Source organism: Neltuma alba, unplaced genomic scaffold (assembly GCF_004799145.2).
Source record: "Neltuma alba isolate B1F8T4 unplaced genomic scaffold, ASM479914v2 tig00006630_pilon, whole genome shotgun sequence".
NCBI classification, from domain to species: domain Eukaryota; kingdom Viridiplantae; phylum Streptophyta; class Magnoliopsida; order Fabales; family Fabaceae; genus Neltuma; species Neltuma alba.
In genome coordinates this window covers 29,600-46,966 of record NW_021634521.1, presented here as the reverse complement: position 1 = coordinate 46,966, position 17,367 = coordinate 29,600, and the positions used below count along the sequence as shown (strand labels likewise).

At 39.0% G+C, this 17,367-nt stretch overlaps 2 protein-coding genes across 2 annotated transcripts; both read right to left on the bottom strand.

The window, feature by feature from the left end:
- Positions 1 to 866: 866 nt before the first annotated feature.
- LOC114750747 (beta-conglycinin beta subunit 1-like) lies at positions 867 to 3,648 on the bottom strand. The gene is made up of 7 exons (XM_028939350.1): positions 2,916 to 3,648; positions 2,513 to 2,812; positions 2,215 to 2,390; positions 2,017 to 2,097; positions 1,628 to 1,936; positions 1,183 to 1,513; positions 867 to 1,072 (listed from the first exon to the last, which is right to left on the bottom strand). The coding sequence occupies exons 1-7, from the start codon at positions 3,646 to 3,648 to the stop codon at positions 867 to 869; spliced, it is 2,136 nt and encodes a 711-aa protein (XP_028795183.1).
- Positions 3,649 to 14,936: 11,288 nt separating this feature from the next.
- LOC114750746 (provicilin-like) lies at positions 14,937 to 17,091 on the bottom strand. The gene is made up of 7 exons (XM_028939349.1): positions 16,551 to 17,091; positions 16,276 to 16,451; positions 16,087 to 16,167; positions 15,704 to 16,006; positions 15,517 to 15,599; positions 15,251 to 15,465; positions 14,937 to 15,142 (listed from the first exon to the last, which is right to left on the bottom strand). The coding sequence occupies exons 1-7, from the start codon at positions 17,089 to 17,091 to the stop codon at positions 14,937 to 14,939; spliced, it is 1,605 nt and encodes a 534-aa protein (XP_028795182.1).
- Between the last annotated feature and the right edge of the window lie 276 nt (positions 17,092 to 17,367).

The window sequence follows — 17,367 nt, the reverse complement described above, 5'->3', positions numbered from 1 at the left end:
AGACGAGAAAAATAGTATTATTTATGTCTGTTTTGTAAAAACAAAGTAAAGTTTTTTACTTCTGTTTTTACAAAACAATATAAATAAGAGATTATTTTCATTAGAAAGAGACGAGAACTAACATCTGTTTTAATGAAACAGAGAGAAGTATGTTTTGTTTCTAAAAACAGATAAGAATACTCAATTTTTTCTCCTCCGTTTTTATAAACAGATATGAATGGTGGAGGTAAAAAGTATATTTTCTTGTAGTAGAAACTACGTGCTCCTTTTTAATTCCCACATTATTCATGGTTTCAATGCCTTTTACTGTGCATTTTATTATATGCTGATAAGTTGTCTCCATGTTAAGTTCTCTCTTATTAATCGACTCGGCTGCTATGGCATATGTACTTGGACCCACTAATACAAGTTTTGTCAACAAATATCGTACCTCTTAGAACATACGATATATCATGTACATATATCCTATATATATTTTGACAAACTTTCGTGGCATTATCAATAAGTTTTCCATGTTTTTATTTTATTTATTTATTTTTGTTTAACAAATAAGAATAGAATAAGCAGACACTGCTACTTCTCCGTACCTTTTCGTTTGTTTGGTCTTTGGAGTTAATGAACCGTGGGTTACTTTAAACATATAGAAACAGAATTATAGAAGACAGAAGGCATTAATGAAGATCACAATAAAGGAGGAGGTAGTTGAAGACAAAAACTACCGCCTCATTTATTCATATACGCAGGTACATACATAGTACTCGTTCCTCTCATGGGATAAGCCCTTAGGTGCCTTATAGGTTAACAGGGCTTGCACTTATTTATTTATTCATTATTTATTACATACTGCAACTTCACCTCTCACTCACTCACATGAAAGCCGTCAAGATTGAAGACCAAGCAACCTTATTAGTTTGTCTGGGCGACCTGCCTCCCCTACTTGGTTGCTCCTCACGATCCACGAAGAACGATTCCGTCTGTCGATTCAACAGCCTCTCCACTTGTTCGCCGGACCCTTCAAACGCCGCTTCCTTCACCTCTCTGTCCAACTCATTCAGCACATTCTGACTTTTGCCTTCATCCACATACATATGAACCATATATTAACTCTTACGTTACAGTAATCAAGAGCTTATGTATGTGTGTACATGTGTGTCTACATATATATATATATATATATATTACCTGCGAGGAAGTTCCTGAAGTTGTAGGGGGCATTAAGGACGAACTCGACGACCTCCAAGTTGCTGTTCTTCGAGGCTCTGACGGCCACGGGATGACCTGCCGGAACTACGTAAAAATCACCCTTGGATAGTTGAGCTGCCACCCTCCTAAACTGTCCTTCTCTGTGCTCTTGTTCCCCCTCACGCTGTCGCCTCGCTCTACATCCACACTCTCCCTCCTGTTCCTCAGGGCTTGCCAGATGTGGGCACGCCATTTCAGTGTGTCCTTGTCCCTCAGCAACGAAGGCCAGTATTATCGCTCTTGTGTTGTAGTGAGGCAGAAACATTGATCCCTGCACAACAACAATCAACAAAACAACTCATCATCATTGCCAAAATTCACCAAACCTTGTATATGTTGTTCTCATGATCAATTGGTTGAGTTATATGTATGTATGTGTCTATACCTCATTGAGTCTTAGGTGGGAGACACCGATGCCCAGGTCTTGCAGAGCTTCGAAGCGTTGAGGGTGAGCCTCACGGAAGGTACCATGGTTGTTGGAGTAGCGAGGTTGAATGTTTTTCAAGTTGAAAGGACCCAATGGTGAACTTTTTTCTTCCCTTCTTTGCCTTGATTGGGCACGGCTGATCAGTGATCTAAGTTGTTCCCTTGGCAATCTCACTATCACTCCTTCTTCTGAACCCTGCTGCCCTTGTTGCTGCTGCTGCTGCTGCTCTGTTCCCCAAAATGCCTGCTCAATCTCCTCGTACGGGGCCTATTTCATATCAACAATACGTCGTTAATAAATCAGAATACAGTGACAAACTCATAAACAACATTATAGATGATGCTTACGTTGAAGGCGGCCTGGAGAGTCTTCCTGTTGAAGGCTTTGAGGTAGGAGTTTGGAATTTGATTGCCCGAGGGATAGAAGTTCTGCACAACGTCAGGGACAAAGAATTAATGAGAATCTTGTTCTTGCTTTATTTTTTTGGGGGGGGGGGTGGTCTGAGGATTAATATGAACCAGTAAGTTAACGAGAGAATAATAAACCTCAAATTGACCAGGAATGTTAACAGGTAAAGCGAGTTTGATGAACTCAAGATCTTGACTGCTGGCTCGGTTAATGGTATAACATATGGCCCCTGCAGGAACCCTCAAAACATCGAATTGCTCGAGGTTGAAAGACTCTTTGTAGTTCGGAAGCACAAGGGTAACTATGGCCCTTCCTGCAATTAATCACGCGTTTGATGTTCAGTTAGCATCCAATAATATATATATATATATATATATATATATATATAATACACAGAAGACAGAACTGTAAAATGAAGATGAGAGCTTTACGTACCTTTGGTGTTTATGATGAGGTACTCAGCATCCGAGTGGTGAGGCACGACGAGGGTGCTGGGTCTGGATCTGAACTCGACGATCCGGTAGTATCGGAGCATTCGGAGGTCTGGGGACAGCTGGTCGAACTTTTGGAGGACCCGTATCTGACCATGTTCGTTTGAGAATCGAGTTTCGAACCTATTGGAGGGTAGATAATACGGGTTTTCTCGTTGCTGTTTCTGCTCCTCCCCTTGTCCTTCTTCTGGTTCCCACCACTTCCCTGGACGACCTGGTCGGTCATGTCGTGAACCTTGTTGTCCTGGGTGTCGGTGTGAACGTTCTTGTTGTCCTTCTTCTCCTTCTTCTGGTCTCCAGGGACGAGGTTCTCGGTGTGGACGTTCTTGCTCTCTCTTTCTTCCGGCCTCCAAGGACGAGGTTGTCGTTCTGGACGTTCTTGTTGTCCTTCTTCTCCTTCCTCTGGCCTCCTCGGACGAGATTGTCGTTGTGGACGTTCTTGTTGTCCTTCTTCTCCTTCTTCTGGCCTCCAGGGACGAGGTTGTCGGTATGGACGTTCTTCTTGTCCTTCTTCTCCTTCTTGCGGCCTTCCTGGACGAGATTGTCGGTGTGGACGTTCTTGTTGTCCTTCTTCTCTTTCTTCCGGCCTCCCGGACGAGGTTGTCGTTGTGGACGTTCTTGTTGTCCTTCTTCTCCTTCTTCCGGTCTCCAGGGACGAGGTTGTCGGTGTGGACGTTGTTGTTGTCCTTCTTCTCCTTCTTCCGGCCTCAAAGGACGAGGTTGTTGGTGTGGACCTTGTTGTTGTTCCCTCTCTCTCTGCCACTGAGGTTTCTGCCCCTCCGTCTCCTCCCCCTCTCCTTCTTCAGTCTGTCCCGGCCGCCATGGATGGCGAGGGTCGGGAAGACGTGGGTCCCGTTCAGCTGCTTCTTCCTTCTCCCCTTGCCGCTCCCTCTTCGGCCTGCAACGAGCAGGGCAGTCAAAAGACCTGGAAGCATCACTTTGAAAGACACAATTTTTCACACAGACTCGGTATTCCGAGTTCTCATCATCTTCCCAGTGGGCAAGGCCAACGGAGGCCACTGCCAGGAAAACAGAACCCAGAAGCAACAGAACAGGAAGCCTGGCTTTGAAACAACCCATGATTGATCACAAAAACCGAACGATGTTTTCTGAAATGGAGAGGAAGATGAAGTGGGTATTTATAGAGAGCAATCTGGGGGTTGTAATGGTGTGAGTGAGGGGAAGGTGGAGGATCATGAGGTCTGGTTTTAATGCATGGAGGACATTTGGGGCTTAGAGAGTCATGCAGCTTGACGAGTGTTGTTTCAGAAAGAAACAGAGAAATGTCCTCGCAGAGAACATGATCATCATCAGGTGGGGACGAAGATGGTCTCTGAATGAAAAGGAAGTTTTGAACACCTATATGGATGAAGAGTACACGTGTGAGTTTGCATGTAATTGAGGTTGAAGCCTGTAAATGTGGACGAAAGAGAATTTGGGATCTTATCAGATGGGCAGGGTAAAAGTCGAGAGGTTGAAGACGATAATGAACCAGGACGGTATGCAGTACATAGTTCTTTAGTTTTGATTCGTCTTTTCGTGCATATACATATTCATTTGTATATATACATATATTGTTACAGTGTTATGGAAGTGAGAAGAGAGGCAATTGATCTTCGATAGGTAGGGTTTGTTATCGTCTGATGTAAATAAATTAACTTAATGATGTTGGGAATTTTTATATTACCTGACACATTCATTGATTTCTTACACTGTGATGACACAGTCATAAATGAGTATTCTTGATCTGTTAGTCTGTTACTGCTGGGTAAAGATTTATTTATTTTTAATAATGAGACAGTTGGAGTTCAGATTGGTTAATTGAATGGATGGGCAAGCTCATAAGTTTTTGTTTTTTTTTGTTTTCCACATATATCTATAGATATACTTTTAGTTGATACAATTTTTAGCCCCTTAAATTTTTTTTTTTTTAAATTCTGGTCTCGGTACCTCAATTTTATACTATGACTTTTCTATTCTTTTCTTTTTGTTTTTGTTTTTAAATTAAAGGGACAAGCACTAATAGTCTAAGGTTATAAACATGATTAAACTCATGACCTCTCACTTACTAGGAAGCTTGCATACCACTGAACTATAATGCTATTGGCAAACTATGGCTTTTCTACTGTGCAGTTTGTATATTGCATAACAAGAAAAAGTGGAAATTAAATTAAAAAAGAGAGAGAAGAAAATCAAAGCATTCTTCACAAATTAAATCAAACCCTCTATGTAAAATTAAATTGTTCACTAAATAACAAGTTAAAAGTAAGTTTTCAGCTAAAAAATGGAACCAGCCTATTTAAGCCCTAAAAATGTCGAGAGATCGTTTTGAAAAGAATCTCATTTTGGGCTAATATGGATCCTTAGCCTGCCAAGGCCGTTAAACATATTTTTACCTTTCTTAACTTTTTTTTTTGTATATAGTGAATATTTTATGTAAATAGCAAAAATTTGGAATAGTTGAACTGTGGTGTAAGTGACATTAATATGATGTAAATGATAATTAGATTTTTATAGATAATAAATTTTGATTATATAAGAAAGTTAAAACCATAGTAGATTATTTAATTATTTCCTTTAAGTGGGTGCATTTGAAAGGAGAGTCATATTTAATTTTTTCTCACTCAAAATTTTCTTATATAAAAAATCGCTTTTAGCATGTGACTTTGTGTGAGTGAGAGAGCATGCTTCCGTTTTGCCCTTTTAGGATTGGGAATTGAAAAACTGAGTCTTGTACAAAGGGTTCTTTTTGCCCGGCCCTAATTCTTGACACTATGTTCACATTTAACACCCTTCAGTATCTTAAATAGAATTGTCTTCAATAGGACGATACTTGTACTTTAAGGCAAAAAAAAAAAATTCTTACCTCTATTTTTGGCCCCACATAGGCCTTGTTTGGTGCGAATTATTTAGAGGTAAGAATCAACAAATTAGGATTGAGGAAAACCATGAGAGGGGAATTATGTTTAAAATGGGGATTGTTAACTTGTTACTTAGGATTGAATCAACAAACTGATATGAGTGAAATTGAGGAAAACCATGAGGGGTGATGTTATTGAAAATTTAATCATAGGATTCGGATTTTTCAGACTAAAATGCCCTCCTTTCCCTCAAAACAAGAAGGTGTTTTTTCTTTAAAGGAAAAGTCTCAAAAAAATTACTTCTAAAATTTCAAAAGTCTAAATTAAAAAATGACTAAAAAATGTGTTATTATTTGCTTTTCAAATATTGTCAATTTTTATTAAAGTATAATAATAAGATTGATTTGGGATTCCAAATGTATTTTATTTGGGGATCCTCCCTTTTTTAATACTCCTCCGGTCCTAATTATAAGACCCAATTGACTTATTTGAGGAGATTAAGGAAGTAAGTTAAGTTGGTTATTTATAATAAATAAGTGTTGTTATTCCTAAAATATCCTTGCTAATTAAGTATATTAGCTAAAACTATCATTATTAGAAGGATTATCTTGGAAAAAAATGTATAAATATAAAAGAGAAAATGGATTGGGTCTTATAATTAGGACCAAATAAAAAGTCAAATTGGGTCTTATAATAAGGACCGGAGGAGTAACAAAGTTGTTATGATCTTTTCAATTTATAATTAATTTAAATATAAAATTAATGCAATCATTCCTTCCAAATATTACTCCATACCAAATATAATTTTGAAAATCAATCTCATTCTTAATCCCTCTTCCAAACCTAATCCATTCTCATCCCCAATCAATTAAAGGGGTATTTGGCAACATAGAAAAATGCTCTTAAGAAGTACTTTTATACAAAACGGTATAAATTCCTTCATATATTTACTTTGTATTTTATAAAAACACTTTTAAAATTATGATTTTCTTTCCATTCAAACACCCCCTAATATCGAGAAGACGAGAACCACGTACGTACCAAGCAAAGCCATCTAGTTCTTCCAAGGACCTTATATATTGATATGTAATAACCACATGCCAAACATAACTTCGGGATTGGATGGTTACAGCGTTTGACGCCTAACCATAAACATCCCAGTTCGATGAAATCAAAAAGTTACAAAACTAATGAATATGTTTATGACCCATTTAAATAAATTTGCTTATTTCTTTTTGTTTTTAATTGTTAATTAAAATATATAATTAAATTAGGATTTAATTTATTGTTAGATATCACATTTATTGTGAGATTGTTAATTTAAGGGGAAGAAAGGAACCAAGAAAAAGTTTCTTAAAATACGGGAAATCACATCTTCTTAATATATATGCATAGTCAATCTGACCCTACAAACTGGGGCACCTCCATCAGTTGTTCTTGCCCAGTGCCCAGCCGTAGAGTTTCATGGCTCTTTCTCTTCATGATCTCGAAATTTTGACCTAGATCCAATTACAAATTTGACCCGATACACTGTTATGAGCAACCATAGCCCAACCTCGGATGGGCCAACAAATGCAAGATTTTGGATGTGTTTGGATGAAACCAAACCGTGGTTTGAAAAAGTGATTCTGGAGAATAGATTCTGGGGAGAATAGATTCTGTGAAGAATAGATTTTATAAAAAAGTGATTCTGAGAAGTGAGAGTGTTTGGATAGTTGTTATCAGAAGCACTTTTTATATATACAAATTACTAAAAAAAAGACATAAGTTAATATGATAATTACAGAAAAAATAGATTTTATGATATATTTTAATTTGAAGGAATAAAATTGTTAATAATATATTTTTTTACCAACATAATTAATAATACATAAGATAATATAATTAATAAATAATTAATGTGTATATATATTTATAAAATATAAGATTAAATATGTTTATAAAAAAAATAACAAGATACATATCATATAGGCTCTCACACTCTCCCTTTTTTCTCCAAAAGCAAAAAAATTTTGCATTTTCCAAAACCATGGTTTTGGAGTCAAAACCATGGTTTTGACCCAAAACCATGGTTTTGGTTTTTAGAGGGGGTGTTTGGGCGATTGACACCCCAAACCATGGTTTGGGGTGTCACCCAAACACACCCTAAGTATTGGGGCCAACCAAGGCGTAACACGCGGGTGAGAAAGAGCACATGGAAATTGCGTGAGCTGGAGGATGGCACATCAGAATAAAAGCAATGTCAGGACGTTAGAGAAGGGGGTGCATTGTTGAAGAATCTTCTCTATGGCGTATTCTCTCTCTCTGAACCGATCTTCCGCTATTTTCGTGCATTGTTGAATTTTCTGTTGCATTGTATTTGCTTTGGCTATATTCGACTGATATATTAAGTTGATTTCAATACATATATCTTTTGATTTCGCATTCGCATTTGTTTATTGCTCAGGTCATTCCATTCTTGGTGCTTCCGTCAAGAGACCTCTAGAGTGTACGGAATGGCCTATAATACGCGTTTGAAAGAACTGCGGAATGATATGAAAAAGATGAATGACTTTACAGAGAGTATCAAGGGGCAACTCGAACGAATTGATGAACGGTTTGATTAGATTGATGGTAGATTCAATCAAATAGAAGGACGTTTCAATCAGTTCGAGGCAATGCTACAGTCGGTAGTCAAGGCAATGACCGGTTTATCATCGCATGCTAAAGCAGCGCGGAGGCCTCTTTCTCAGGGATATCAGAATAGCCCATCAATTATGGCACATCGTACCACAAGACGCTGAAGTTGGATTTCTCGAGGTTCGATGGCCATGATGCACTTGACTGGTTAAGTGGTTATACAGAGCATAATAGTATTTCAAATACTTTGGTGTGTCAAACCACAATGACTAGTGATCGCTTTTGTACACATAGATGGTAACGTTCTACCATGGTACCAAATGTTGGAAAAGTAGGACGAGTGCCAGATTGGGCAGCCTTGGCAAAGGTAGTCAAAATTCATTATGGGCCATCTAAGTTTGACTGTGCTGGATCGCAATTATTTAAGCTCACCCAAGCAGGGGTTGGCAGTGTATTGGAGGCATATAACTCCAAGTTCATGACTCTGGCTAATAGAACAGAAGACATACTGGAGGCAACATTGCTAGATTGCTACTTGGGTGGTTTAAATCTGGATATGAAGAGGAACATCTTGGTTCAACGTCCTTCAAATGTTTTAAGTGCAATGGCATTAGCACGTTCATTCATTAACACAACCAGCTCATATGTATTTGTTCCTGCCACTGAATCCAAATCTCGATTTAACACCTCGCTAGGAGCAATGATTTCACTAAAGGTCATAGTGCCATGTTTAGGGTCCAACACCAAAGCGAGCACTATGTAGACTAGTGGTGGTAAAGCTAATTTGCCTCCTTTATTGCCTAAACCTAATATGCCGCTAGTTAAGAGGATCAAAGCAACAGAGATGCAAGTCAGACGAGAGAAGGGCCTTTGCTACACATGTGACGCAAAATTTTCGCCGGCTCATCGGTGCCCTAATAGACAGCTGATGATGCTTCTTAATGAAGATGACGAGGACATCCCTTTCATAGAAGAGGTCGAGACCAAAGAACCAGAGGTGACACTACATCATTTATCTTTGCACGCCCTAAGAGGCACATAGGGGCCCGCCACTATCCAGTTTAATAGAGAGATTCAGGGAACGAAGGTGCAGATTCTGTTGGATGGGGGAAGCTCTGACAATTTTCTACACCCCAGGATTGTTCAACATTTAAAAATTCTAGTGGAACTCACACCCGAGGTTAAGGTTCTGGGAGGGACCAGACGTATTTTGACTCACTCTAAATTGGTGAATGACACCCCATGCAAATTAACAGGCATATTTTACACATGTCTTGCTTTGTTTTACCTGTGGTCGGAGTTGACATGGTAATTAGTGCTGACTGGTTAGAGACACTTGGTCCACACGTGGTGGACTATAGCACTTCCACTATCAAATTTCTACTGGGGGACAAATTCATAACATTGAAAGGATTCAAAGGGCCCTCTATGAGTCAAGCACAGTCTCACCATCTAATTAGACTAACTAATACAGAAGCCATTACAGAGTTATACATGCTACAACCAGTACTAGAAGAACCCCCCAAAAGCGATACCAGATGACATGAAGGAGGTGATAGCAAAATATGGCAACGTATTTACGATACCCCATGGGCTCCCACCTGAATAGTGCCATGAGCATAGTATTGACTTACTCCCTTGGATCAGCCCTATAAAAGTATGAAGATACCGCTGTCCAGTGAGCCAGATTGAGAAGATGGTTGATGAATTGCTATTCGAAGGACTAATTCTACCAAACGTCAGCCCGTTCTTGACTTCGATCATACTAGTCAAAAAAGAAGATGGCACTTGACGTTTTTGTGTTGATTACCGTGCTCTAAATTCAGTCACTATGAAGGACACTTTCCCTATGCCCACTATTGATGAGCTATTGGATGAACTTTATGGGTCAATTTTTTATTCCAAACTTGATCTACGATCTAGGTATCACTAAATTTTGATGAAAGCAACAGACAGGGAGAAAACGGCGTTTAAAACCCACCTCGGTTACTAAGAACAGCTAATCATGCCCTTTGATTTAACTAATGCGTCGGGCACCTTTCAGGCATTAATGAACACTATATTCTGACCATCCCTCCGTCAATTTTTTCTGATATTCTTTGATAATATACTCATTTATGGTGATTCATGGGAATCGCATTTATAATATGTGGAGTTAGTCTTGCAATCTTTGGCTCAAAATCAGTTATTTGCTAAGTTGAGTAAGTGTTCCTTCAGTCGTTGGCGGATAGAATATTTAGGACATATTATTTCTCAGGCTGGGGTTGAGATGGATGGGTCAAAGATCAAACCTGTACAGAACTAGCCCCCTCCAACAAACATACGGCAATTGAGAGGGTTCTCGGGGCTCAGTGGGTATTAATTACTGCAAGTTTGTCCAACATTATGCTAAGATTACTAGCCCATTAACTGATTTGTTGAAGACTGATGCATTTAACTGGTCCAATGAGACCCAAAGTGCATTTGATAACCTAAAGCGTGCCCTTACTTCGTCTCATGTCCTTGCACTGCTGAATTTGTTAAGACTTTTGTGCTAGAGACTGATGCATTTGGTGCTGCGATTGGGGTAGTTTTGAGTCAGGATGATCATTCTATGGCTTTCTTTTCTAAGAAATTGTCACCTTGAATGCAAAAGCAATTGGCTTATGTCTGAGAATTATATGCAATTACAAAGGTAGTTGCCGAATTTCGTCATTATTTTTTTGGTTGACACTTCATCATTTGCACAGACCATGTGAGCTTGAAGCATCTTTGCAAGCAAACAATTTAGACCCCAGAACAGGAACTCAGTCTACCAAAGTTATTAGGCTATCAGTTTAGCATAGAATACAAACCTGGGTGCCCAAATCAAGCTGTACGTAGATGCTTTATCCCGTCATACTTGCTTCGCTATCTCACAATTGGAACACACCTTTCCGTATTCAATCTATAGCCAGTTGCCTAATTCTGCATGGTTGGCAAATATGAAGGCGCGAATTTCACAACAATCTGATGCATTACCCTACTATAATCTAAAACATCAAGAGTTGTATTGGAAGGATCATCTTGTGATTCCACTTGACGTGCCTAATATTATCACCCAGATCTTACAAGAATTTTATTCTTCCAAAGTGGGATGACATGCAGGGTTCCTGCGCACTTTCCATCGCATTGCTTCTCTATTTTTCTGGCCTCAAATGTGATTAAGCAGTGCTGTGTGTGTCAACAAGCTAAGGCCTCCCACTTACACCCAGTCGAGTTTATCTACTACCGATTCTGAACAATATATGGGAAGACATCGCTATAGATTTTGTGACTGGTTTACCAGTGGTTCGTGGGTACTCTATAATTTTTGTGGTTATCGATCGCCTCTCAAAATATTCCCATTTCATGTTCATGCCATTGACGGCTAATTATTCTAGTCAAAATATTGTGGAGAGTTTTCTTGTTAATGTTACGAAACTTCACAGCATCCCGTGTACCATTGTTTTAGATCGTGATCATTCTTTTACGGCAGCTTTCTGGAGGCACTTAATGAAATTACAAGGAATACATTTGAACATGAGCTCGGCATATTACCCACAAATGATGGTCAATTAGAGGTTCTAAACAAGTGTTTAGAGATGTACATACGGTGCTTTGTGTTTGACTACCCACGGAGCTGGTTGGCTTATCTGCCCTGGGCTGAATTCTGGTACAACATGTCCTTCCCTACTACAATTGGAATGGTATCCTTTAAAGTGCTTTATGGTGGGGATCCTCCTCCATTACTATGCCATTCGTCAGCAGATGATACACCGTATGATGTCCATCATCAACTAGAATAGCGTGATAAACTGTTACGGGTTCTCAAGGTGAATTTATAAGAAGGCATAGGCTCGTATGAAGCGTTTCACCCATAAAAAAAGACGGGAGGTAGAATTTTCTGTTGGCGACTAGGTCTTGGTCAAACTCCAGCCATATCATCAATAGTCTGTTCAATTGAGAAAAATTCAAAGGCTAGCCTTGCAATTTTTCAGACCCTTTGAAGTAGCGGAACGTATCGGCAAAGTTGCTTATCATTTACATTGGCCACCTCATTCACGAATCCATCCTATGTTTCACGTTTCCCTCCTCAAAAAGTTCAAAGGTGCTGTTGATCAAGGTTCTTATCTGCCTCTCCCGTTAACATCGGTGACTGAATGGCCTATTAGTCAACCACTGGAGGTCCTACAATCACGATTAGTTAAGAATCACGGTCAGTGGACACCATAATACTTGGTCCAATGGGATGGTTCTACATCACCTTCTTGGAATGGGGTTATAATCTACAACAGAGGTATCTTGATTTGAACCTTGCCGACAAGGTTCGTTTTAAAGAGGGAGGTAATGTAATAAGCAACTGTAGCCCAACCTCGGATGGGCCAACAAATGCAAGATCAAGTACTGGGGACTCATCCCAAGTCCAACTAAGGCGTAACACGCGGGTGAGAAAGAGCACATGGAAATTGTGAGCCGGAGGATGGCACATCAGCATAAAAGCAGTGTCAGGACGTTAGAGAAGGGGGTGCATGGTTGAAGAATCTTCTCTCTCTCTAGATGGATCTTCCGCTATTTCCCTGCATTGCTGAATTTTCTGTTGCATTGTATTTGCTTTGGCTGTATTCGACTGATATATTAAGTTGATTTCAATACATATATCTTTCGATTTCGCATTGATATCTATTTATTGCTCCGGTCATTCCATACGCTTTTGGTTTTTCTCGCTATTCTTATATATTTTTTGACAGTTTAAGTTTATTTTGCATACATACTGATGGTTTCTGGGCTTCCATCAAACAAATATGAATTCACCAATCGAATTTACTGATAATTAGCAGTTTGGAGTCTTTTATATAGCATGTTTGATTTTGAGTTGGTTTCTATGAAAATATTATTCTCTTTGGTTAGCTCACAACTATGTTCAAAACCACGCCCGTTTTAAACGTTCCAATCAAATTTAATGCAAAATCAAGCGTGATTTCATTGAATGAGATATTTTGGACCACATAAATATAGGACAAATAACAAAGGTACAACTTCATTTTTCACGGTCATTTCTGACAACTTCATAGTTTACTAAGTACGAACATCTATACACACACACACACACATCGCTGTGCTAACTGCCCATTCACGCCCTCCAATACTGCCTTTGGGTTTGCGAACCTGGCTGGCCACTACTAGTTGTTTCTTTCTTGATTATATATTTGTTGTCTTAATATATAGTCGTATAATACAAATCTAATCTGATAAGCTGATATATTCTCACTCAGCTCAGCAACATGTATATAAGCGTGGCGAATGAAGTATACGTATTGTGTGTGTCGTATATGTACTCTAATTTGCAAGTTCCTAGGACTCAGTATCAACAACGATGAAGACATTTGACCCTTTTTGATTAAGAATCAATACACACACAGACATATCCATGGGCTCATGGCGAGGCCAACATTATTGTCTTATGTAAAATACAAATAATACCCCTCATGTTCTTAATATAGGATCTAATTGTTAAGTTGATTTTAGTGTTAAATATAAGACCTATTTCTCATATTTATCAGTTTTTCCTAAATTACCTCTATAAATACTCCCTCAACCATAATCAAGTAAAAGAGGGAGAGAGGATATTAAGGAAGATGATTATGATAGACATGTTATATTTCTTATTATTAACTAACTCATCTAACTTTCTTAATCTAACTAAATTAGTTAAATAGGTCTTCTATTAAAGACTGAAAGAGCATATAATATGTTGATTGAGCATAGAATCGAATACTGCAATCTGAATCAGGACCCCGTCTGAATTATTCGAGTTTTTTTTTTTTTTTAATTTAACAAGTGAAAGAGAGATAAGATGACCAGAAACACAGAAGCGTTATCCTCGTGAGGTCTAATTAAAACCATCGTAAACGGACATGGTCATGTACGAGTCCTCAAAAGTAGGTTTCGTTGTCTTCTAATCTTCGTAAAGACTAATTACGAGGCTTTTGTTTGTAATTAGAGCTTTTACCTTCTACTATGCCGTAAACTATTGCTAGGTACTCCTGTTTAATTTCCACATTATTCATGGTTTCAACGCCTTATTATATAGTACTACCTCCAGTTTTAATTATAAAATCTTATTTGTAGTCTACAAACAAGATCTTATAATTAAAAAGATATATGGGGTAATTCTAATTCTCACTTATCTTTATTTAATTTAACTTCGACACTATATTTTGACAAAGTTTTGTGGCGTTATCAATAAATTGTCCTTTTTTTTTTTTTGTTTCACCTTAAATGGTCAGAGTATCCTCATAGAGGTTTCTGGTATTACTGGGGTCCCTTGTCTCTTATAATCATTAAGTTGCATATGAAGTCACAAATAAAAGATAGAATATACGCACAGATTGCTAGTACTTCTCTCTACTTATTATTGTTTGGTCCTTAGGAGTTTTTTTTTTAATAAAGTATTCTCAAATTATTTTGTGTCTAAAAAATAATGTTTGTTAGACGGGAGCGTTAACATTAAAATCCTCCCAACATCCTCCCAATATGTGTGTTTTTCGGAATTCCAATTTTTGTTCTCTTCTTTATTGTTTATTGATGTGAGACTACTTATCATTTTAATCAATAGCTTATCGGTTTGGTATTTGAAGTTAACCCGTGAGTTACTTTGAACATATTTAAAAAAAATAGAAGCCATCAATGGAGACAAAGGAGGAGGTAGTTGAAGAAAAAATCCACCGCCTCATTTATTCATAATATTGCAGATATTGATACATACGTAGTACTCGTTCCTCATATGGGATAAGTCCTTATGTGCCTTAATAGGCAAACATACAGGACTTGATGATGCGTTTATTTATTCATTATTTATTACATAGGCCAACTTCACTTCTCACTCACTCACATGAAAGCCGTCAAGATTGAAGACCAAGCAACCTTACCAGTTTGGCTGGGCGACCTGCCTCCCCCACTTGGTTGCTCCTCACGATCCACGAAGAACGACTCTCTCTGTCGATTCAACAGCCTCTCCACTTGTTCGCCGGACCCTTCAAACGCCGCTTCCTTCACCTCTCTGTCCAACTCATTCAGCACATTCTGACTCTTGCCTTCATCCACATACATATCAACCATATATTAACTCTTGCGTCACGGTAATTAAGAGCTTATGTATGTGTGTCTATAAATATATATATATATATATATATATATGTTACCTGCGAGGAAGCTCCTGAAGTTGTAGGGGGCATTAAGTACGAACTCGACGACCTCCAAGTTGCTGTTCCTTGAGGCTCTGACAGCTACAGGATGACCTGCCGGAACTATGAAAAAATCACCCTTCGATAGTCTTGCTGCTAACCTCTTAAATTGTCCTTCTCTATGCTCTTGTCCTTCTCCTTCTCCTTCCCGCTGCCTCTGCTGTCGAATCGCTCTGCATCCACAATCTCCCTCCTGTGCCTCGGGATTCGCTAAATGTGGGCACGCCATTTCAGTGTCTCCTTGTCCCTCAGCAACGAAGGCCAGTATTATCGCTCTTGTGTTGTAGTGAGGCAGAAACATTGATCCCTGCCCAACAAGAATCAACAAAACAACTCATCATCATTACCAAAATTCATGAAACCTTATATATGTTGTTCTCAATTGGTTGAGTTATATGTATGTGTCTATACCTCGTTGAGTCTTAGGTGGGAGACACCGATGCCGAGGTCTTGAAGAGCTTCGAAGCGTTGAGGGTGAGCCTCACGTAAGGTGCCATGGTTGTTGGAGTAGCGAGGCTGAATGTTTTTCAAGTTGAAAGGACCTAATGGTGAACTCTTCTCTTCCCTTCTTTGCCTTGATTGGGCACGGCTGATCAGTGATCTCAATTGTTCCCTCGGCAATTTCACTATCACTCCTTCTTCTGAACCCTGTTGTCCTTGTTGTTGCTGCTGCTCTGTTCCCCAAAATGCCTGCTCAATCTCCTCGTACGAGGCCTATTTCATATCAACAATACGACGTTAATAAATCAGAATACAATGAGAAACTCATAAACAACAATATAGATGATGCTTACGTTGAAGGCGGCCTGGAGAGTCTTCCTGTTGAAGGCTTTGAGGTAAGAATTGGGAATTTGATTGCCAGAGGGGTAGAAGTTCTACACACAAGGTCAGGGCCGGACAAAACAATTAATGAGAATCTTTTTCTTTTTTGGAGATTACTGAGGATTAATATGAAATTGTAAGTTAAGGAGAGAATTATAAACCTCAATTTGACCAGGAATGTTAACGGGTAAAGCGAGTTTGATGAGCTCAAGATCTTGACCACTGGCACGGTTAATAGTGTAACATATGGCCCCTGCGGGAACCCTCAAAACATCAAATTGCTCTAGGTTGAAAGACTCCTTGTAATTTGGAAGAACAAGAGTAACTATGGCCCTTCCTGCAATCAATCATGTTTATGTTTGGTTAGCATCCAATATATATATATGCGTGTGTATAATACTCATAATAATAAAACCAAGATGAGAGCTTTATGTACCTCTGGTGTTGATGACGAGGTACTCGGCATCGGAGTGGTGGGGCACAATGAGGGTTCCCGGTCTGGCTCTGTATTCGACGATTCGGTAGTATCGGAGCATCCGAAGGTGTGGGGACACGTGATCGAACTTTTGGAGGACCCGGATCCGACCATTTTCGTTCTCGAATCGGGTTTGGAACCTATCAGAGGGCACGTGATACGGGTTTTCTTGTTGCTGTTTCTGTTTCTCCCCTTGTCCTCCTTCTTGTGGCCTCCTTCCGGGACGAGATTGTCGTTGTGGACTTTCTTCTTGTCCTTCTTTTTCTTCTTCTTGGCGTTGATGTTTAATGTATTGTAGAGAACTGAGAAAACTGATGGTGAGATTGTCGAGGAAACACTCAAGAGAACTGAGAAAACATGCAGAATCATCGTCTAGCCCAGGAAGAAGAAGATCATCATCATCCTCAAGCTCTCCGTCAGGTCCATTCAACTTGAGAAAACGTGAACTTCGTATTCTAGTGAATATGGCAGCTTGGGGGAGGCTCGACCTGAGGACTTCCATCAACTTGGAGACTTAGATATCTTTGTCACTTTCATAGATCTCAAAAAGATGAACGCTTTTCTAAACCATCATTTATATTTCAATAATATCCACAAATAATTTCAAGTACCAGAGGACAACTGGTTCTTCCTTTTCGGAGTAATTATTGTTGCCATTAGGGGTCTCTGTTTCTGCTACATTACCATTCGAAGGCCATACTTGTGGCGCAAGTTATTGAAGGAACAGCGAAACTTGAAATTGCATCCCCACATCTGGCTAACCAAAGATCCGAAGAAC